At 41.5% G+C, this 18,775-nt stretch overlaps 1 protein-coding gene across 2 annotated transcripts in view; it reads right to left on the minus strand.

Annotated features, from left to right (window-relative positions):
- DOCK11 (dedicator of cytokinesis 11) overlaps nt 1-18,775 on the minus strand; it is a 189,857-nt gene that overhangs the window by 118,476 nt on the left and 52,606 nt on the right. For both annotated transcript variants that reach the window (XM_060002424.1, XM_060002425.1), the window contains exons 7-13: nt 16,175-16,309; nt 13,711-13,888; nt 13,217-13,296; nt 11,635-11,718; nt 6,952-7,092; nt 5,546-5,758; nt 118-240 (exon numbers count right to left, since the gene is read on the minus strand). In XM_060002424.1, coding sequence (XP_059858407.1) covers nt 118-240; nt 5,546-5,758; nt 6,952-7,092; nt 11,635-11,718; nt 13,217-13,296; nt 13,711-13,888; nt 16,175-16,309 — 954 coding nt within the window. The remainder of the gene's footprint in view (nt 1-117; nt 241-5,545; nt 5,759-6,951; nt 7,093-11,634; nt 11,719-13,216; nt 13,297-13,710; nt 13,889-16,174; nt 16,310-18,775) is intronic.

Genomic DNA, 18,775 nt, shown 5'->3' on the forward strand with positions numbered 1-18,775 from the left:
ATTTTTTTTGTTTTTTGTTTTCTTTTGGGAGGAATCATTGATGATACCATTTAAAATACCAATAAAAGGCAAATTCTACATCAGGCTGAAATGCTCACCAACGATCTTTATAAATACCTTTGCCGGGTCGGAATTTTTGACGTAGGGCTCCGCACAGTGCGTGATGTTTCCCTGGAGCACCTTTTCAATTCTCGCGACCAGGAAAATTTCAGGATGTGGATTCGTCACTGAGAAAATTCCCTGGAAAAAATTCCTCCCGTTAGACTTTTCTTGAATGTAACCTCATATATACAGTTGTTTGGTTAGTGATTCCTAGCGGTGTGTTTAGCACAGAATGTTGATATTCAACATAGGATCATGTCCAGGGCCCTGGCAATAGATAGCATTTCCTTTCATACAGCTTCGTACAGTTTCCCAGGCTCCCAATGCTCCTTTCAAAATGGATTTTCTATTTTGTCACCAATTTCACGTGTATTATTGGTCCACAAGCACAGGTGTCACCCCGGCTGCTTAGCCTCTTGTGTTTGGCGGTGTTTGCGAGGTGCGTCCTTAGGCCTTATCAGTACGGCGTGTATTGTTTGGCTTAAGCGGCATGTGCAAAAATAGCGTGCATTTCTGAAGTGGAACCGGATATGCATTTTTAAACGTAACTGCCTGCAACTCCAGGGCAATTCACTCACACTTAACTACTACTGATGGTAGCTAAGAAGGAAGAAAATACTTTATTGCTCTGTATAACATAAAAACTGAATCATCCTATAGAAACCATTCCTTTGTTGCAGTTAAAGAGCGCTGGTGCTCTCAACGTAAAGGTAGAGGACAGAGGATCCGAAACTCCTTTTGTTCCCAAACACTTTATCTCAGGTACTAATGTAGATGCAACCCAAGTTCCATGAGTTTTCTTTGAGGGCATGTGGAACAAGCATATCATCTCCTGTTCCAGTTCAGCTCCTTCCAAATATAATGTCTTCCAAATGGCCTGTTAGTTGGTTATGTCCGTTGCTTAAAGAAGCACCACACAAATGAATTCAAGTGTAAAAATCCATCACTGGGACTCTACCAAGTTTTATTTTTCTGCTTGGTATATTACCAACTGTGTTAAGATAGTGTGTTCCAGTTTTCAAAGCATTTCAGACACGGTAGCTCATCTGTTCCAGAAAGAACCCTCTGAGGTAGACAGGAAAGGAGAGAAAACCAAGTGTAGGACGCTAAGTAATTCCCCCAAATCCAGCAGCTTCTAAGGGTCCCGGATTATGGCTGATTTAGCTTTGAATTCCCAAGCAGCAAGCATGGAAGAAAGTAGTTAAAAACTGTTCGGGGAGTCAAATCTCCTGGGTTCAAATGCTGACCCCACCATTTATGGGTTTAGGCAAGTCGTATCCTCTCTACATCTCAGATTGCCCATCTATGAAATGGGGGATGATGAGAGTAAGAGCGCTTTCGTAATCTTCTTGAGTGGATTAAATGAAGTAATGCACATTAGGTACCTGGTTATTGCCAGAGTAACCCAAAGCATCCCAAGATCCCAGAACTTGATTTTTGGTTCTGCCAGGAGCGTGCTGCCCGGGCTGTGACATGCAGCTGGCAGACTGTTAGAGCGGCTCCCGCAGAAGGTATGCTGAGCAGTGCACCCTGAGTGCAGTCTCATGCTTTCTGATTGTCACATGACTGTGCTAGAGAGTTTTCGTGCACCATCTCCCTCAGTCTTCATAAAAACCCTTGAACGCAAGCACTACGATATACACATTTTACAGATTAAGAAACTGAGGCTTAGAGACGTTCACGCAGTAAGTGGGTGAAGATTGCAGCCAGGGCTTCCAGACGATACACAGCCTCTCAGCCTCTTGACCTAGGCTTCCAACATCTCACGCGATACAGCTTGACGAGAACAGTAACACCAATTACTGCCATGGCTAACATTCACTGAGCGCCTATTGTTCCCCATGCCCAGTACTCCAGCTGTTCCCCCACACAGCCATTTCCCCACACTGATGCGAGCAACGAATATTATCATTTAAAAGGATTTGACAACTGATAAGAGGAAGCTGCTTTCACTCGTTTATCTGTTATCACTGTTACTACTGCTCTTAATAGCAGCCACGTCTTACTGAGCCAACTCGGCGGGCCTGGTACAGGGCCGAGTGCTTTCTAGGGACAGCACACGTTGTCTGAGCCTCACAGTCACCCTGGATGCAGGTACTATGGTTACCTCCAGTTTACAGATGAGGATGCCGAGGCACAGAGATGCTCACTGTTCAAGCGACCAGGATTCCGGTCCAGGGGGAGACTCTCTGCAGCTGCGTCGCCTTTTGTCCCACCAGCTTCGAGCTCGCCCCCGTCCCCGGAACACAGAAGGGTAACCAGAGAGCACCCAGGAATCCTGTGTGGGCTGGGAGTCCGGCTCTTTAGGACAAGGCCTCTGGCCCTTCCCTCCTGTCCCACCAAGGAGGCATGGATGGGCCTGCCCCCGCCGGAGGGTGACTCTCACCCACTTCACTGCCCCCTCCCTCTAAAGAACGGGCCAGGTCCCCCCAGCCCAGTCCGCAGCACTTAGCCCCCAGAGCACGGCAGGGCATGTGACGGCAGTGCCCCCTTTTCACTAGCGCCCAACACCTGCTGCCCCCCAGCGGGAAGCCCACAAGCCACAGGTCAGTCTGGGGGACACGGGGGACTGAGCTCTGTCAGGGCATCTGGGAAGGAACTGCCAGGCAGCTGAGAGTGAAGTAACTGGTCACAGTGGCAGGAAGGCAAAACTACTCAACGGACCCAGCTTCCTCCTTTTCCTGTGGTCACCTTGTTGCTCCAAGGAGCAGATGGGGAGGGCCTAGAACGGCCCGCAAGCCCCCACTGTCCACCAAGCCCTGGAGTGGCCTCTTTCTACAGATCATGCCACCCCTCGAACAGCCTTGGTGGAGGTGACGGGGTTGCCAGACAGCCCTTTCCAGGAATGCTGGGGAACCAGGCTGTTTCCCCGTCTCTAGGGTGACAGGGAAGCAGTGCAGTAGAGGGGGGAATGCTCCTCATCTCAGTAGCTCTGTGACCTTGAGCAAGCCACCTGACTGCTCTGTGCCTCAGTTTCCTCATCTATAAAATGGGAATAGGAATAGGACCTACCTACTTTACTGGGGGTGTGGTAAGAATTAAATGACTTTATACAGATAAAGTACCTAGAGAAATACGGGGAAAAAAAATTGCTGAAAAAAATCTGATGAGCTGAGATTAGCGTTCAGATCTACTAACATCCAGTCTCTCCCTACACAGTACTGCATCCTAGTCCTAAATGGGAGGAAGATGAAGAAAAAGCCTTCTTCAAAAGAGAATGTCCAAATATTGGAGCAAATGACCGCTTCCTGGTATCTTTAGTTGATCTGGAACAAGGGTGCAAAATGATAAAGCCATCTGAGGCCGCTGCCGATTCCTCTGAAGCCTCTCTCACGTCCCACATCTTCTATGCAGTCTTCTAAGGCAACTCCTGACCCTTGACCCCTCCTCACATTCCAAACTCCTCCACTCCCATTGTGTGATACAAGTCAGCACTTAATTACATACTGCCTAATGTTGTTCACTGAGGTCTTTCGAACAGACCTAGGCTCAAATCCCACCTTCACCACTACCAGCCATGTCATGACGGGGAGCCTACTTAGCCTCCCTGATCAGCAGTTTCCTCATCTGCAAAACAGCAATAATTATCCTATTTCACAAGACAATGGTGTTTACGTGAGACACCAATGGAAAATTCTGGCACACAAGAGACATGCAAAAAATGCTGATTTTCTTCCTGACCTAGGTTATAGGTGGGATGACCCCTGAAACCACAATTTAAACTTCTTGTATTGAACAGACAGCTGAGCACACTGAACTAATGCAGCAAATACATCATTGGCTTAGAAGGACTTATTTGACACTGTGTGGAAAATTTTAAACATATAATTCAATAGCAGGTTCTCAAATGCTTGTAATACTGTCTTGCTCAATCTCTCTTTTAGAAGCATAGGCCATCACAGTGGAACGTTCAAGTATGTGACAACCACAGTCTGAGTAACAAACTAAGAGGATGTAAGGGAATGAGGAGCAACATGGGGAAAAACGACCACAGGTCCACAGCCCAGAGGCGAGTGACAGCACATGTCAAGTCCCCTACCATTGGGCAATCTGTATCAATGAGCATAATCTTTGACCCTGAAAACCCCAATGCTTGAAATTTATTCTAAGGAGATAATTCAACAAGTGAGCGAACACGTAAGCACAAGGATGTAATAATGCAGTGTTCTTTATGATATCCCCAAATTAGAAATATCCTAATGAGCTCAATCAGTGGAATAACAGATTAGCCTTTAATAAGAATGTGACTGAGCCAGATAGTGATACAGGGTGATAAACACGATGCTGAATAAACACAGTAGGTATAAACCAGCACGACTATGATACAGTCTGTAGAAGAGTACACATAATGTGTATGTGTTTATATACACACAACAGAGACATCCAGAAAGATGTTTGCCAAAATGTTAATAGTTATCGTCTATAGGTGCTGATTTTTACTTTCTTCTTTATTACTTTTTGTATTGTTCGAATTTCCTACATGATAATGTATTTATTTTTACAATCAGAAGAAAAAGGAACATTTTTATTTAGGGTAAAAGAAATCTCATTACAATGCGAGCTGCTTCGTTCTGCTTCTTCCCACTTTAATTCTCTGCCACACTCTAGTTTCCTTTCAGTTGCAAAAGTCTAGAAGGCAGACCATCAATTCTGCTCTGCCTAACCTCTTATGGCGTCCAGTCTGGTCAGAGGTCAAAATGCCAGGGAACTGTTAGGCTCCTTCCAAAGGGCATTCTTTGCCTCAGATAGGATAGGGGAGCGTAGCATTACAGCTGTGACACAAGAACTCCTTGAATAAAGAGAGTTTATGCTCCATTAAAACTACCTACTCAGGGGCTTCCTTGGTGGCGCAGTGGTTGAGAGTCCGCCTGCCGATGCAGGGGACACAGGTTCGTGCCCCGGTCCGGGAAGATCCCACATGCCGCAGAGCGGCTGGGCCCGTGAGCCATGGCCGCTGAGCCTGCGCGTCCGGAGCCTGTGCTCCGCAACGGGAGAGGCCACAACAGTGAGAGGCCCGCGTACCGCAAAAAAAAAAACAAAACAAAAAAAAACTACCTACTCAGAATGGGAATGGGAGCTAGGAGGGGAAGGTTATTGTAGGGTCAACTTTTTCTTCAAAGAAACGAGTCTTACAGGTACTTATTGCCTTGCTCAAAAGTATGCGCAGGGGTACAGGGGTGTGTCTGTGTCATCTGCATTCCATCTCACAAAATACTTCCTTTGAGATTCACATCACGGTCTCACTTCACCAGTGTATTATTAGCATATTTGCTGGTTTCCTTTTTTTCCCCTCCAACTTCAGTCACCAGAAAAACATCTATACACAGACCCTACAAGAGATGGAATGCCCATGAAAACACTGGCCTGAAACTATGAAGGAACCCAAGGGTGTTTCTGTTTCTTATTCTGAATGCGCTACCAAGGCTAAAAGATCATTCCTTACCTGCCTTATGTAGCGTAACTGAGATTCAGCAATTCCATGAATGAAAGACTCCGGTGAAGAACCTCTTGAGTTTCCATCACTAGCCAGTTGGGTTGAAGGGCTCCACAGCATTTCACGGACAGATGCGGGATTCAGGTCTACGTGGAAGTCAGCTGAAATCTTACAATTGTTCTTCACATCAAATAAGGCAAGATTTATAAAAAAGGGTTCAACCTGGGAATGAAAACCATTACGTTTTTAAACTATGACTTTTATTTTAGGTGGGGTGAGGGGAGGGACACAAATTACAAAATAATTTTTTTTAATTCCTCTGAGTTCAACATTTAGCTAAAATTGCATTGTGGCTCATTTGCATATAAGAAAGAGCATTCTAAATAACAGACTATCAAGTTTTAACTTCTGTCAGGTATAATTTCACAAGCTATAAATTTTTTAAAATGATGCGTAGAAATCAGAAGCCACATTTAAAGAACTTCAACTGTTCTATGAATAAATTTTAATTCTCCATAGGCTTATTGAAATTACCCCAAAATAATGCCGGTATTACAGAGCAGAAATAAATCTTCCCTTTTGCTATGTTACAGCTTATTGGATTATACATTTAATAAGAGCTAATATCAGTGAACATCCAATTACTTGACAAAAGCTTTGCTCCATCAGCAATTTTGGAAGACATGATTCCTCTCCACAGATGGCATTTGAAAGCTGGTCACAAAGAGAAATTTCATGCCAGATGGCATAAAGATTAACCCTTTACACACCGAAAGTCTGCTAGTGCATCTCAGCTACTTTGTTAGAGAATAAATCATCACTGTGGATATTTCTCAAAGACAAAGTAGAACCCTCAAAAAGATGAACATAAAATGCAGTCTCTTTGGCGATTTTACATTCATAGTTTCAAGTATTCCTAAGCAGCTCAAATGATGCGTGACAGCTAATAATTAGAATTTGCTGTGAAGAACAGAATGAATTTACCCTATGAGAATAGTGAGTGAGGTGGAGCTGACTGCACAGCATCTGTGTTCCTCCATGGCTTTGGTGTTCCTTACTCATGGCTATGAGTCAATTTCACAGAAGTCATATTCTCTAGTAGAATTTACAAATTTGAGGGCTTTCCACGCTCTGCAGACAAGTCCCTCTTGAATGTAAAGAGCCTGCCTACTCTACCTGCTATTTTGAATAGGTAAGACTTTCATGAATCCTCTCAAGATGAAAACACATTCCTATTCTGGCAAAATAAAGACATGTATGGAATTCTTCCATGTCAAATGTATCGTAACATGTAGCAATGGAATTTGCATGCAGTAAATTAGTTCTCAGAACAAAATTGAAAATCTTAAAAAAATAAGGAAGAAGTTTCCTTAATGCACTGGTTTAATGGAGGCAGAAGGAAAATTCATACATACGTTTGTGGGTGGTCCTTTTGCATTGTCTCCAACTTGACCCAAGATATTGAACGTTAAATCATGGCAATTTACCAGGAAACGTTTATTGCACTTTTCCTCAAATGGCTTTATATCAGGTTCAATTCCGGAAAAGTCCAACCTCTACAAAATATATAATATGAATCAATTCTCCCCCAAAATAGATATTATATGAATATAGATCTATGCGTAAAAATTGCAAAATCCAACAGTTCTCTGTCCATTCTTCATTTGAACTCTTATTTTTTTATTCAACAAGGCTTTGTAGAGCTCTTATAGTAAGGTTCAAACACAGATAGAGAGAAATCCCGACCTCACCCTCCACCCCACTCCTCTGACTTCATCTCCTATCCTCCCCCCGACCTCTGTTCAGCCCCATTGGCCTCCTTGGTTATTTCTCCAGCACACCAAGTATACTCCCACCTCAGGACCTTTGCACTTGGTGTTCTGTAAGGAACCCTCTTCCCCCAAGATAAATGCAAGGCTTATTTACCAGGGTGAGCCTCACCAGGGTGAGGCTTCATTTCATTCAAGTGTCTAATCAATTGGCATTTCCACAGAAAGACCTTCCTTAATTCCCTATATAAAACTACATACTGGGCTTCCCTGGTGGCGCAGTGGTTGAGAGTCCGTCTGCCAATGCAGGGGACACGGGTTCGTGCCCTGGTCCGGGAAGATCCCACATGCCGCGGAGCGGCTGGGCCCGTGAGCCATGGCCGCTGAGCCTGGGCGTCCGGAGCCTGTGCTCCGCAACGGGAGAGGCCACAACAGTGAGAGGCCCACGTACCGCAAAAGAACAAAAAACAAAACAAAACAAAAACTATATACTCTCTGAAAGTCTCTACTCCCTTTCTTTAATTTCGTTTTCTAACATTATTTTTGATATTTATTTGGTTGTTTATTGTTTGTCTTCCCCACAAAATATTATGTTCCAGGATGGTAGGAATTTTGTTTCTTTCATGAGCTGTGCAGGAGACAAATTTGACATGAATGGATATGGAAAGCAAGAATAACACAATGGCCTCTAACTTGGAAGATTCAGTAGACCGTGATGTTACAAACTTAGATGGGAAATAAAAATGAATAGCAGGTATGGGGGGGTGAACAGAGGTGATGAGTTCAGCTTGGGATGTGTTGAGTTTGAGGTGATGCAAGTAAGTGGTTGGAAAAATAGGAGAGGTGTGGGTTGGAGATCTGGATTTGGGCATCAGTGGTAACCAGGGTGAGGAGGACAAGGCCGGACCTCTGGGGACCACCTACATTGAAATGATGAGCAGAGGGAAAGGCATGTGCTCCTGAGCTCAGCTTCTAACAGAGCTGGGAGATGAACTCTGGCTGCCACAGAGATATATTTTTGAAAATTATTGTTATCTCAAAATAAAGTTTAAAAAAAGATACTGGGGGCTTCCCTGGTGGTGCAGTGGTTGAGAGTCCGCCTGCCGATGCAGGGGACACAGGTTCGTGCCCCGGTACGGGAAGATCCCACATGCCGCGGAGCGGCTGGGCCCGTGAGCCATGGCCGCTGAGCCTGCGCGTCCGGAGTCTGTGCTCCGCAACGGCAGAGGCCACAACAGTGAGAGGCCCGCGTACCGCAAAAAATAAATAAATAAATAAAATTTTTTAAAAAATAAAAAAGGATATTGGGAGTCAAAGAATTCCTCTCACAGAATCCTCCTCCTTAGCTCACACGGCTCAGGAGATCCTGAGTTCATCTGTTCATTCTAATGGTCTGAACAGACTCACATTCTGTGCACAAATGGGAGGAAAAGTATATACTGTGGGACAACTTACTATACTTTCGATAAGACCAGAGACAGGGTAGATGGGAAATGACTGGATGAATCCGAGCAGAATATACTGCCAGTATGGAAAACTCAAGCCAAGAAACATAAGAATTTTTCTCAATTGCCTGAGTATTTCAAGCCAAAACAGGTATTGTGACTGAAGAGTCTTGGATAATTATAGCTGTCCTGACCTTGCCTACATCACTGACAAAATTCTCCTTAAAAGGGCCTAAAATATAATATTCGTACCTGAAAGCACGATTTTCCCCCCAGAGTCTATTTATCTACAAATGTGTGGGACTAGACAGCTCCCTCTTGAACACTTATCTATCTGTGGAGCCAGCGGAGGCAAGTCATTGCCATGGAGATCAATTCTAATTTCCGCCCATTTATCTGCTCTCCTTTCTAGCTTACTCAGACGGTGGAATATGAAGAGAAGCTGGACTAAACGCCCCCAGCCCCCAAATCCTTTCCCTTCTGAGGCCTAAGAGTGCAAATGTTGGGACATATGGCCATCCTCAGTAGTTCAAAGTTGGAGCCACCCCCTTCAGTCAGTGTTTCTTTTCTTTTGTTTTTTGTGTTTTTTAAAATTTTTTGTCTGCCTCTTCTTTGGGGGATGCTTATTAGGCGTGTACATTTTTAATTTTTTTGGCCGTGCCACTTGGAATGTAGGATCTTAGTTCCCCAATGAGGGATCGAACCCGTGCCCCCTGCATTGGAAACACAGAGTCTTAACCACTGGACCGCCAGGGAATTCCCCAGTGCTTCTTTATTCTCTACGGTCAGTGGAAGAAAACACATCTCTAAACACTGAACTCTGGCCAAAAGTGACAGCCGATATTATAGGATGACACTGCCTACCTAGAAAAGTACTCGACACACACAACCTAGATTTCTCTGTAGTGAAACTGCCTTCCATAACCAACACTGAAGTCAATTTTCTGTCAAACTTTCATTGCAACAGTGAATTTTTCTCTCACTGTGTAGCTCACTGATAAACAACTCAAACATAAAATCAGTTCAGTTCCATGACCACAAAAACACTACACCACAGATTTTTTAAAGACACTAGATTGAGTTTCAACCACAGTCAATTGGCTTCTTTGTATACAATCAAAGAGTCTGACATGTTCAATTAGAGCCCAATCATGATGATGAGGGGTGGGATCAAAGGCTCAGACATGCTTGGAATGAGTAAATTTCTGAATGAATATCTTAGAACTAACATTCCCAAGGCCTGCTATACCCCTTTTTGTTTTAATTCATACAACTTACACAAATAATATAGTAGTACTATGGAGAAAAAGGGAGAGAACATTTAAAACAAATTTTCCCCAGATAATTTTATTTTCTCATGTGGTATTTTATTAAGGAAAAACTTTTGCATTATTTATAGACTATATACTTTTTCCATTTCAGACTAAAAACTTTTAGTTAGAAAACTGTATGAAGTGGGGGCTTCCCTGGCGGCGGAGTGGTTAAGAATCCGCCTGCCAGTGCAGGGGACACGGGTTCGAGCCCTGGTCCAGGAAGATCCCACATGCCGCGGAGCAACTAAGCCTGTGGCACACAACTACCGAGCCTGCGCTCTAGAGCCCGCAAGCCACAACTACTGAGACCACGTGCCACAACTACTGAAGCCCACGCGCCTAGAGCCCGTGCTCCGCAACAAGAGAAGCCACCGCAATGAGAAGCCCGTGCACCACAACAAAGAGTAGCCCCAGCTCACTGCAACCAGAGAAAGCCCTCGCGCAGCAACGAAGACCCAATGCAGCCAAAAATAAATAAATAAATTTATTAAAATAAATCAGAGGAGGCTCCTCTTTAAAAAAAAAAAAAAAAAGAAAGAAAACTGTATGAAGCAAAAAGAAATGAAAACAAAATCAGTCTTCCCCAAATTATTTTATATTGTATTGACATATTTTCACTGAGGAAAAAACTGTAATGCTTATATAATGCGTACTTTTCTATTGAAAAAATCCCACAGATTTTAATTAGAAATCTCATGTAGAAAAATTGAAAAGAAAACCAAAATATTCATCTTCCCTCAAATAATTTCATTTTCTTGTGAAATAGTTTCCATTAGGAAAAATATTTGTAACATTTATACACAGCAGAATTTTTCCATTTTAAAAAATCAGCAATTTAATTAGAAAACATGATGGAATTACCTAAATGGGAAAAGAATATGAAAAAGGATACATGTATATGTATAACTGAATCACTGTGCTATACACCTGAAACTAACACAACATTATTAATCAATTATATGCCAATATAAAATAAAAAATTTTTAAAGAGGTAAAATAAGAAAATATCATGGAATTAAATATTAACTACCTATATATCTTAGTACAAAAAGTGCCTCACTCTCATGAAAGAGATTAAAATACACATGTGCACATAAACCTGTACTTCCCTGCACCGCTTTCCAGTTTAAGTGAGATACATGAAAATTATCCCAGTTCTACAGGCCTACATCAAAAGTGGAAAATAAACACGTCTCATATGACTTGGTGTTCCTTACACTGCAGATATTCACTGCTACTGGATCACAATTGTATTTAATGGGTTAAAAGCACTGAAACCATTGTTAAGGACTCTTTAATTTATCCATTTTGAGGAGTGAGATGAAGTGAAAAGAATATAAAGAACTGAGAGAAAAAAAATATATATATATATGTTGTCCCAAACTATTTGTATATACGCTAGCCCTCTTAGTGAAGTTAGCTGTTAAGCTACTTGTTCAAAGTAAGCAAGACAAGTATAAAGCAATAGATATGCCCAGTAGTGCAAAAATCAGTGATTTCAACATTTCAGACATTGTTTATCTGAATAAGCAACTATTCTAGGATTATTTAAAGAAATGTATCATTAATACCTGAACTTCCGAGTCAAAAGAAAAGAGGTTCTGTCTTCCATCTCCTCTACTGAGTTTGTTCAGCTGTTCAGTTTCTCTTCCATACTAAAATTAAAACAAACATATATATATACACACACACACACAAACACGAAACATTACTTCATTTCCGTCAAAACAGTATTAAATGCCATTTAATTATCTAGTTTATGTGAAACTAGCAATCTGCCACAGCTTCAAAAAATATACTATTCTTGGGCTTCCCTGGTGGCGCAGTGGTTGAGAGTCCGCCTGCCGAGGCAGGGGACGTGGGTTCGTGCCCCGGCCCGGGAAGATCCCACATGCCACGGAGCGACTGGGCCCGTGAGCCATGGCCGCTGAGCCTGCGCGTCCGGAGCCTGTGCTCCGCAACGGGAGAGGCCACAACAGTGAGAGGCCTGCGTACCGCAAAAAAAAAAAAAAAAAAAAAATATATATATATATTCTCCATTTCCAATCACTTAAGGTGGATAAAGAATGCTTGCTGGGCAGAGAATCACAGTCACCATGACCCATAAATAAGCTATAGATCAGCTTCTTATACTTTCTATATGCCTTTCATAATACCAAGAATACTGTTCAACCCATAGTACAAAAAAGAAATACAAGAGACTTTGGATGTAAAAGAGAATAAACGAGAGAAAACACTATCTTTTATATATCCATGGTGCTAGCCATGGAATATTATACACAATTCTGATTCCATCACTTTAGGAAAAACATAATGGGCTCTACGGTCTGGAATGACAAAGACTCAGAGGGGATACATTAAAAGCTACAGGGGATCATGAGTGTGTTCCTAAATTTTGGAAGACAGCTTTGAAGCTTAAGAGAACGCTAAATTTCAAATAGAAAAAAGTAACATCTAAACCTGTGTAACTTAATAGTTCAGGAAGAGGAATAAAGTAAAAATATAAATAGGTTTGGTAAGGATTTAAATGAAGAAATGGGTCATAACCTCCTAATCTATTATAGTAGAGAGTCCACAGAGTAATATATGTAACCTACTAAGATAGGTATGATAATCACCTCTACACTTTCAAAACTGGCTCACTTCAAACACCAAAGAGCAGAGTAACTAACACAAATGCTGTCTGTTAACCAAAATCTTTATCTGATGAAATTATTCATATACATATACATAGGCAGCCACATATAGAAAGACTATGATTTTCATACAAAATTAACATATACAAATCATTAGATTGAATATCATGTTCAATCTTCATCAAGAGCCCCTTGAATGAAGCATAGTTAGTGTATGAATGGCATACAGTAACTGAACTGAATAAGAAGTAGCAGATAAAATCAATAAAGTCACTAAAGTCTAGAAGTACTTCTTGGCATCTAGGAAAAACAAATAACATTTTCCAAACTGTTAGTTGGCACTTACAGGTCCAGCTTTAGGAGTGTAACTTTTCTTTTACCATCTCTACCTGTTTCACTCATTTGTTGTGGTTTTTAACTTAGAAATGACATTGCCACATGGAATCCAGCATTCAAACTTTAATAGCTAATCCTGCATTGTCTCAGTTGAAGGCAAGTTGCCATCAGAAAGATGTACCTTCATCAGTTCCGGATGCATGCTCCGTTCCAAGCTGGCCATGATGTTCTCGGCTTTTCCTTGGCTGCTAGTTTCATCATCTGCGAATTCATTAAAAGCAGATGTTCTAAACCATGCAGACCATTACTAATCACCTAAGCGGAATATCCTAACTATCTCCCTCTCCCACCCCAACCTCTCCTACTAGATTTATTGCAAAGAATTTTGATTATGAAAGCACAGGGAAAACTCTAATGGGCTTTTGAAAATCTGCCATGAATTCCCTATCTGTTTCAGTCTGGTTATATTTCATATGTCAGAGCCCATGTAGCATATCAACTCTTAAAAAAAAGAAAGAAAGAAAAGAAAACCCTATCAACCTCCATAGTCACTTTTAATGAAGAAGTAGGTCACCTTCAAGATTAAGAGTTCTATATTCACTCTACACAAAGGACATTCCCATGGATTAAAGACAAGGGCTTTACCTCAATAATGAATCATTTAAAAATTCTGACCTTGTGCTGCCTCTACCGTCTCCTTTTTCTCTTGCACTAAACTGTCGGTATTGATCTGAATAATCTTTTTCAAAGTTATCAACCATTCCTCCATTTCCTGCTCAGTTTCAGCAGCCAGATAATGGCTATACTTATCTAACATCTTGAGTTCGAAAGCATGACGGCGCATTTTGGGGCACTGGAGGGGGGGAAAAAAAAGACGTGTTCAGTTAGTTTAGTTGCCCTTTTAATATTAGATTTCATTAGTTTATTTACTTTTACCTCAGCTCAGCACATATGTACGTCAATACTTCCATGAAAGAACTGCTTCTTTCAACAAGGAATAGAAATTCCAAGACGACGAATGACCATGTCAAGCATCTTATTTATCCCCCTCAGTACTGAGCACAGCAGTATATGCACAAAGTTGGCATAAAATACTACACGTTGAGTGAGTATTATCATTTAAGGCCTTCTGACATCCTCCACGTTTGGATAATCAAACTACCACCATAAAAATAAGCAAATGTTTTACTATTTCCACCCTGCTTTAAGTTTTCCTGGCATATTCACAGATTTTCAAAATCAGCCCTTAAAAACAAGCTTAAATGTGACCTGAAATAAACCTGGTACTTGCTTTATATCACACCATAAAATGCAATATCACTATCTGATTCACTCTGCCATGCAGAATATGAAATGCATCACAGTAGCATAAAAGAAGACTGTAGTTGGTTCATATTAGATTGTGGCTCTCCATAAAAATGATGGAAATGGCCCAGGCTGAACGCTAGCATACAAGGAAAATAGAAGCCTCTTCCTTTCCTCAAACATGATGACACCTCTTTTATATTACCACCTTCTCTGTCATGACAAAAGAAATGACACACTCTCCCCCGCTCCCAAATACCTCAGCATTAATTTCAAGAAAGGCTCATGAATCAGTAATTTTCCAGTGCCTGGTCATCATTCAAGAAGGAACCAAGGAAAGTTCCTCCTCATCTTCAAAGCATAGTAAAGAATGAAATGAAACTGCTGTAGCAAGTCATAAAGATTTATATATTTGAAAATATTCGGGAGAAGGGAATCGTAAATAGAGGAGCACCAGAAAAGGAGGTCAGTCCGGACTAGAGCTAATTGAGAAAATCTGGGAATTGTATGTGCCTTCTTTCAGTAGATAAGAAAGCTGTCACATTTATATATATATAAAAGAAGGCAACTTCTATTCACATAGATCTTTATATCTCTTATATTTTATGTTTTAAAGTGTGTCTTCACTTGCTCCTCATGACAATCTCATTTGATAAAGCGAGTAGATATTATTAATCCCACTTTACAGTTCTGAAAACTAAGATTCAGGTAGGCTGAGGGTGTTGAAGCAACATCTCCTGCCTTCCACTCAATGCAGTGCTCCTTCTTGTCGACCAGGCCACCCCGGCTCTGTAGTAATGGCTCCTATCACACGGTCAATCAACTTCCTATTTAATCATCTCTCCGCCCTCTGCTTCCCACCCCATCCACGCTAACCCTAATGTCCCTGCCTCCTCAAGTAACTCAAATCAGCAAACATTTGGTAAGCCCCTACTGTATGTGCAACTCTGCTAATCACTATAAGGGACCCAGACATGAATATGACATGGTCGCTGTAATCCAAAAAGGAACGCACAGAGCTAAGTACAGTGGTAGCTCAGGGGAGGTGGAGCTCAATTCCATGAGGGTGAAGAAGAACACAAAAAATGTTTCATGCCACAAGTCCCATTTGAGCCAAGTCTTAACAGATAAGATTCAAACAGGAACAGAAGGGGAAGTATATGCCAAGCAGAGAAGCAAATGTAAGAAAGGCACACAGGCGTGAAACTCAGTGGAGTGCTTAGCCTGGCGTGACTAGAGCACAGAATGTGTATGGGGATGCAGGGGGATGGGGTTAGTAAGGTCAAATCGCTGCCGGCCTGCAATGCCCTGGTAAGAGATTTCGAGCTCACTCTGCAAGACAATAAATCAACAGCCAAAAGGGTTTTTGTTTTTGTTTTTTTAACATCTTTACTGGAGTATAATTGCTTTACAATGGTGTGTTAGTTTCTGCTTTATAACAAAGTGAATCAGTTATACATATACATATGTTTCCATATCTCTTCCCTCTTTTGTCTCCCTCCCACCCACCCTACCTATCCCAGTGAAGGACCGCATCTACGTCTTAGGAAGCCGGATGACACATCAGAAGGCAGGAAGGTGAGACTCTAGGCAAGACAAGATAAAAGGGGGAACCAGAAGAAGACAGTGAGAATGGAAAGAAGGTAAGAGATTCAAGAGGCACCCTGAAGCAGACTCCAAAGGACTGGGTAAACACCTGAATAGTGGCACAGAGGGAGAGTGGGAACTCTGAAGAGGATTCTGAATTGCTAGTATGAATGTTTTGGTGGATGCAGATGTCATTAACCAAGGCAGAAAAATACTGAGGTTCTTAAAAGTTGATCAATAACCCTACCTGGACAACATCAATGCAGGCGTCCAAGTAGATGCAACCTTTAGATTCTTTTGAATTTTTCTCATCTTTATAGGAATTGAGAATATACGAACCATCGGGAAGCTGAGTTAAGTAAAAATACCGTCTCTTGAACACCTATGGGGGAAAAAACAGCAGTGACACATTTGTTATGTAAACATTGCATTTGAACAAGAAACCTTGAAGGGCTTGCCACACGCATTATATCTGGACAATCTTCAGACAACTTGGGGAAGTCATTAGGAATTACCATTATCTTGATTTCGTTTTAAGATGGAGAGCCTGAAGTCAAGTGGTTTACTCTCAGTCAAGTATCTGGAGAAGTTTTAACACTTTAAAGTTCACAAAGCAGTTTTGTATCTGAATCACTACATTTCGCTACAGCATCCTTCTCCTGTTTAATTGCAAACCATGACTGGATTCTTATAATCTCGTTCACCACCCCACAAATCTAAGGGTGTGTACACACACACACACACACACACACACACACACACACACACACACACACACACACCCTCTATCATATAGTTACTTATCACCTGCACATCTTATTGCACTCACCTATGCTGCTCCAGTGTCCCCACTGCCGAGAGTCCAGCTTATAACACACTCACAGGGAAATACTGAGAGCAGTGAGATGCCACCAGTTGCTGTTCAGCGCCCTGTATGCTGAGATTTGAGTCAAAAGGCCCAATGTGATTGGGCCACACGTTTGAAATTAGGAATTCACAACAGTTAAGGAGTAGCCTGTTGCTACAACTCACAGCGAAGCCCACAGCAATGGGGAAAAGGAGGAAAAGACAGCCTGATTCATTTATTCTGCCCCTCTACTCTCCCTTAAAAGACTCTTGGACCTGATGAAGGAAGTGGAAAAAGGGTTAGGGTTAGGATTCAGAGCTCTCTGATGAATCTATGCTTCTTTCAGTAAGCCACAGACTGCACGCTGTGTTCAGCATTTGTTATAGTAAAATTCCCCTGGTTAAGAGATCTAAAATCATTTCAGGACGGGAATGGGAAGACAGACTAGGAAATAGCCTCTTGGTGATCATATTGAAGAAACGCATTCCTATGCATCTTGTCTTACTCACAGAAGTCAGCTTTAAGACCTAAGCTGGCCATTTTCAATCACCCATCTGATAATCCAGTACGATCTCTGACTATTTTAAGAACTTTAATTATGGAAAGAGTATTATTTGGCAAGATTATTCTTGAAAACTACTTAACTCCTGGCAAAGTATCTAAGATATCAACAATTCATTTCTCCATGGCATGAGGGTAAGCAAAATATAGAAATAGGTTAAGGGGCATTTCTTTTAAGGAAAACCAGTAAAAAGAAATCATACGCTTGTAGTTATTTTTGACTTGTTCAAATATCACTGATCTTAGAATGAATGACAAAAATATACCAGTGTGAGGAACACCCTAACAGGTTAGACTGGTAAATGCTTACTGCTTCTGTTTCAGGGAGGGGCCCTGTGGGCTACATGGCATCAACAGAAAGAAGTCCAAGTAGAAAATACCACTTTGTTTTTCAATGCCAATCAGGTAATCATTACTGCATCAGTATACAAAGGCACAGAAAGTGTGTGTGTGTGTGTGTGTGTGTGTGTGTGTGTGTGTGTGATCTCATTTTACCCACATTTAAGTTTACTGCAACTATAATGAAGAAACCTAGATTCATATATAAGGAAAATGTTAATCATAACAGTGATCATATATATATGTGTATATATATATATATTTATGTTTGCTTATTTTCATGACAGTGGTTCATAGCTGTTATTAAATTGATGGAACCAGAAGACCTAAAATGACATAATGAGCTGATTTCAAATGAACAAAACACCACTTTTTAGAAGTTATCACAATACTTATGTATGACAAAAATTAAAATACATTTTCCAGGCAAAAGTTAACATAAAAAAAATTACAACCAGATTAGAATCTGAACCATGATCAAATCTAAAACTCAAAGTACATAGATTCAGTGGTACAGTCCGTAGACTCCATTGGCACAGTCCTTAGCCAGCAACAGAGGAAGGGAGAAAACAGAGCAAAACATCTGTGGCACACAGTCAAATTATAGCCTGCAACATTTTTTTATGTACAGCTCCCTCACCAAGCAAAGATGTTTTGTGGCAGCCGCCATTGCCAATATTAGCAAAGCACGATCATCACAATAGAGATGGAAAGGGATCTGAAATTACAGTAAATCACTTCCTGTAACACTGCAATTATGTCTAAATGTGACACTGAGGTAAGGCAGCTCGTGAATCTGGGGAGAGAGCAGATGCCTGAAAGTCATACGATCTTGATTATCACCCAGCATTCCTGCTCCCCAGCAGCGAAACCGTCCTCAAGACTCGGCTTCTCTCCTTCCTCACTTGTAAAATGATGGGATCAGATCAAATGATCTGTAAGACCCTCTTTTTTTTTCATGATCTACAAATAATTTTATTGAAAATGAACAAATAACACAGCAGCCTTCCCAGCTGGGGGCCACACTCCCCAAGCGATTCCCTACAGGCTTAAAGCACTCAGTTTTCACAGTAAGGACATTTTTTAAAAAATCATTTCTAG

This window comes from Delphinus delphis, chromosome X, assembly GCF_949987515.2.
Source record: "Delphinus delphis chromosome X, mDelDel1.2, whole genome shotgun sequence".
NCBI lineage: Eukaryota > Metazoa > Chordata > Mammalia > Artiodactyla > Delphinidae > Delphinus > Delphinus delphis.